The sequence below is a fragment of the Nelumbo lutea genome, chromosome 7, assembly GCF_056320005.1.
Source record: "Nelumbo lutea isolate HS-2025 chromosome 7, American lotus-T2T, whole genome shotgun sequence".
Lineage (NCBI taxonomy): Eukaryota > Viridiplantae > Streptophyta > Magnoliopsida > Proteales > Nelumbonaceae > Nelumbo > Nelumbo lutea.
This window is the reverse complement of record NC_142690.1, coordinates 49,084,178-49,089,155: the sequence shown is the minus strand read 5'-3', so window position 1 is coordinate 49,089,155 and position 4,978 is coordinate 49,084,178. Positions and strand designations below refer to the sequence as shown.

General features: G+C 37.5%; 1 protein-coding gene across 1 annotated transcript; it reads right to left on the bottom strand.

The window, feature by feature from the left end:
- Positions 1-1,733: 1,733 nt before the first annotated feature.
- On the bottom strand, positions 1,734-4,329 carry LOC148846312 (scopoletin 8-hydroxylase-like). The gene is made up of 3 exons (XM_088953403.1): positions 3,711-4,329; positions 2,263-2,608; positions 1,734-2,177 (listed from the first exon to the last, which is right to left on the bottom strand). The coding sequence occupies exons 1-3, from the start codon at positions 4,148-4,150 to the stop codon at positions 1,920-1,922; spliced, it is 1,044 nt and encodes a 347-aa protein (XP_088809529.1). The 5' UTR covers positions 4,151-4,329; the 3' UTR covers positions 1,734-1,919.
- Positions 4,330-4,978: the final 649 nt, after the last annotated feature.

The following is a 4,978-nucleotide window of genomic DNA, read 5'->3' as shown; positions in this document are numbered from 1 at the left end:
CCACTCTAACTCGTGCCCTGGTCACATCGCAGCCCACACATTCCTATAGCCTATACCCGCAGCTCTGGCTGCCCGTGGCATTACCTAACCCACACCTTTTCTTTGCATTATACTGATAACATTTTTAGTACCAGTTGTTCTTATTTTGTCTGTTTCCCCTGCGTTATCTTAGTAATAACATGTTAAGGCACTTTTATATAATCTTCTGTGGAACAACTTATAATTTTATCTTTAACAAATAAATTATTTTTCTCTTTAATATCATATTTGCTTTCATTATATTCTGAAACACATCAACGTTACTCATTGGTAATTAGAATTGTTCTAAGTTTTTTCCCTTTACACAAATTATTCCTGTACATACTATGTTTTAAAACTTAAATTTTAGCCCATTACAAATTCATTTTCATAAATATACAAGTTCAACTTCAAGTCCAATACAGTTTTAAATTTTAACACCATAACAAAGCGTTTAATATTCAAGCTTACTATTCTAAACACAAATCAGTAGTTTCTACATCACAATTCATTATTATTATTTTTTATTTATTTTTTTTTATAAATTCCACTATTTTTGTTAATTTTGTATAATATATAATTAATATTATTTTTTATTAATGTAGATCATTTGATCACATGTTGTATATGAGATGCATGAATCTGAACAAAGTGTGGATTTAACCACAATAGACCTTGCAAAACGCCTATAGGGTTGTGTAGTTTAGGGGGTGTTCTAAAGTGTAGATGGGAAATTGGGTGGTCTACACCATTGTGACAGGGACCAATCCACACTACACCCCATGTCCATAGTTATTCTGAACTATAAGCAGATTGTGTCGATTTGTCCAATCCACACCCATAGTGGCGTGGCAACACCTTTTGATTCTATGTAAGTCATATACAATTTATGAAGTGATCTACACAATCAATCATAAATGTCTAATTTTTATAATTTATATGGTAAATAAATAGGAAAAAGGCATCGGTAACTAAATATAAATCAATAAATATTAATTTTAACAAAAATAATAATAAAATAATTTAAAAAATAAAAACTATTATTTTATTAAAAATATTAAACAATTAATATTTTAAGCAAAGAATAACAAATTATTATAAGTATAGCATCAAATTATTTATGCAAACTAATCAAAAGTAACAAAAACGCTATGGTAAAACAACACAGTGGTGGGGAAGAGAGCTTTAGGCAGTGGAGAAGAACTTCAATTATAATATAGTAGGGTAAGAAAAAGTTGTGATGTATCATCTTATCAATAACAAATTCTGAAATAATCATGGACCGAACTCAACCACGAGATAAATGCATGGATGACATATTATGCACCAATCTCATCCATACCATACACATTGCTTGGTCACCATCCACCAGATGACCATTGTTTTGAACACCACCAATCTACCCATTTTTGTCTACAATGCAGAACAACTCCTATGTTGTGTGGCATGGTGTGGACTCATGCGGTGCAGATGAAAACACATCACCCAGTTTTTCATCTACACTACAAAACACCTCCAACTCTCTATTTAGCAATAAAAATGGTGGTGGCTATTTTGTGGAATAAAGAACTTAAAAACTTAGTGATTATTTTCTTGAGATGAAACTCTCTGTCTGTTCAGTATTTGTGTTTAGCTGGTTTGACATGTATTACATCATTATTTTTAATTTAAGAAATAAAATAAATAAACCACAAACATGAGAAGAGAGAGAGGGATCCATGTAAACATTGAGTTTATTTTGTCTCTTTGAATTGAGTACAGCCCTAGAATAAAAACTGAGTTTATTTTGTCATCATGACTCGTCAGTTTGTAAAATGAGGGGAAGCCTCAGAAAACAAGCATAAAAAGATCACAAGAAGATAAGAACAGAATTCCACGCTGATGTGTACAAGATATGATGCTTAGGATGGAGACACGGAGATTTTAACAACATCAAGAGACTTCTTGCCTTCATGACCCTTCCCAAAGAAATTTTTCATGTATTCTTCAACCAGAAACTCTCCGTAGTGAGCCACCCCATCCTTCTCTACCACTTGAGGTAGCGGCTTGATCTTCTTCGTTGGCAGGGGGAACACAAATACTGGGATTGACACTCGTGATTCTGCGTTTGTAGTCCGCACTCGATGTTCTGCACTCTTGTATCTTCCATTGCTTAAGATCTAAGAGAAGAATCAAAGACAACCATGTTAATTAATTAAGAATTTAATAAAAAACAGAGACACAGAGAGAGAGAGAAAGATTTACCTCTAAGGTATCCCCAACGTTGATGACCAGTGCTCCCGGGGTGGGTGGAATTTCTACCCATTCTCCCTTCTTTCTACCAAGTCTATCATCTTCCACCTTCACATACAGACCACCAATCCCATCTTGCAGCAATACAGTAAGGATGCCCATGTCGGAGTGGCGCCCAACTCCAACTGTGAGCTCAGGATTTGGACACTTTGGGTAGAAATTCATGTTGACCATCCTTGTGCCAATATATGCCTCAGTCTCTGTATGGTCCACTGTCACTCCAAGCCTTTTAAGCAATACTTCCAGTATCCTTTTCACCATCTTGGTTGATGCCTTGAGGTACTCAAGTGCAACTTCCCTGCAGATATAGAGATCGATTTCATGACGATGAGAATGATAAATCACTAACAAATGAAAGGGTAAAATATAGAGATGGACCATGTTTTAGGGGGTTTAGTGACAATTAGGTCCCCAAAATAAAGAACTACCTGTACTCAAATTTCAGCACTCTAATAGCATTCAATCAGTTTTGAACTTTTACGAAACCAATGTGCCCTCTTTCTTCTTGCATCTCTAAAACCCAACTTCTCAACTTTTCCTATATTCTTCTTTTTTTCCTTTTTTTTGGGCCTTTCTTGTCATTTGTCTCATTTTCTCTGATACACTCTCATAGATCAGTACTTAGGCTTGAGGAATTTGAAAAGGGATAATAGCATAAAAGGGCAATTTTGGTGTTTAATACTAATAAAAGTTATATTTTTAAAGAAATTTCAAAAATAGGTTAATTTTTTAAAAACAATATCAATAAAGGGCAAAAACACTATTCATCATCTTCTTCTTGCCATTTGTTCACCAGCGCCACCATCCGCCGCTACCACCCACCGCCGCCTCCGCCCATCTCTGTCTTCGCCTTTGGCAACGTTACGGAAGTGGCCGGAGGTAGAGGTGGCGGCAGTGGCGCTGGTGATCATTTCTCTGCCCAACACTGCCACCTCCGCCCACCTCCGCCTCCGCTTCCGATAACATTGTCGGAGGTGGGTGAAGATAGAGGTGGCAGCGGCGGCACTGGGCAGAAGAATGACCACCAGTGCTGCCTTCACTACCTCTGCCTCCGGCCACCCCCGACAACATTGCCAGAGGCGGAGGTGGAGATGGATGGAGGCGGCGGCGGATGGCGGCACTAGTGAACAAATGGCAAGAAGAAGATGATGAACAGTATCTTTGCCCTTTATTGATATTATTTTTAAAAAGTTAACATATTTTTAAAATTTATTAAAAATATTATTTCTATTGATATTAAACCCCAAAAGTTGCCCTTATACCCATTTGAAAATATAGGATAGCTCCTGTTAGACGGTTACAAATGAATGAAAGCTCCAGGACCTAATTTCACTATCCCCATAATACAGAATAGTTATCTGTGTTTTATCATATTGACGAGGTAAGATAATTAAGCTTACTTGCATTCCTCAGGCCAGAAGTTCAGAGCATCTTCATCGCCGCTGTAAGTCATGCTTATATAATCCTTCCACTCTAAAGCTTTCTCCGCCTCCGGTACAAAGCTGGTTCCATATTTCACGAACGGGCTTGGGCTTGCTCCTTTGAGATAAACAGCCTTCCTTTCAGGCGGCTGATTAAAGAACCGATGTGCTGCAACCTTGAGCTGCTCCAGCAATTCAACCTGCACACCATGGTTGATCACTTGGAAGAACCCAAGCGTCTCGGCAGACTGTCCTAGAAGCTCCACCACCTGATCATGGTTAGGCCCCTCGAGCTCCGACAGGTCAATGGGAGAAACTAGGGATGGTGGATATGATGGGTCTATGCCTTGTTTGACGATTCGTTCTTGTGGTGGTTGGATGTATTGATCAGGTACCGTGGTTATGCCGGAGTCCACCATGCCTTTCACTCCGTTGCCTTATCGAACTACGAAGTTGAACAGTTCGTTTCCAATATTCTCGAAGCTCGGAGCCATTATCTATACGGCTGTACCACGAGAGTGTATATTCCTTTGTCTGATTGATTCTATCGATGCAGGTTTCCTGCCAAGGATCCCAACTTTTGTAGTGGCTTCTGCTCATCAGCTTGTTAGCTATGTATAGATTATATTAGAAATAGAGAGAGATGACTTTGGACTTGAACAGTATATAAGAAAATGATATGCAACATTTTGTGATTGTCATGATGGGGCAGTTGATAATCTTAAAACTAGGAAATTAAGGAAAGCCAAATAAAATATTGGAGTGGAACTGTGCAAGTATGGAGAGAGATCTTATCTTCTCTTGTGGTTAGAGCTGGATCTGGTGAGCTCGTCTTACTTGGTTGTTGATTAAGGTAGTAATTTTGACGCCAACCCATTTTACCCACCCACTTAAAAGCCATCATACTAACCTACTAGATTAGTGAGTCAATATGAGTCGAGTCACCCATTTGAATATAGGGAAAAGGGTTTTGATAGTACCCATTTGGTCGTAACCACTAACTCATTGTCTCGTCAGAAACTCAAATTGAAATACCAGTAGTCTAAGAAACAGAATTTTTGGTAGAAAATAAAAAGACACAATCAATGAGTAAATAAGCAATTAACAAGTTAATAAATAAATTAACAAATGCATAAGAAAATAGATGAATTAATTGAAGTAATGGAGTCTTGGTAATAAATCAAACATAATCTTGGGTTTTGTAGGAATGAGGTTATTAAAATATAATTTATTAGGGATTAAACGAT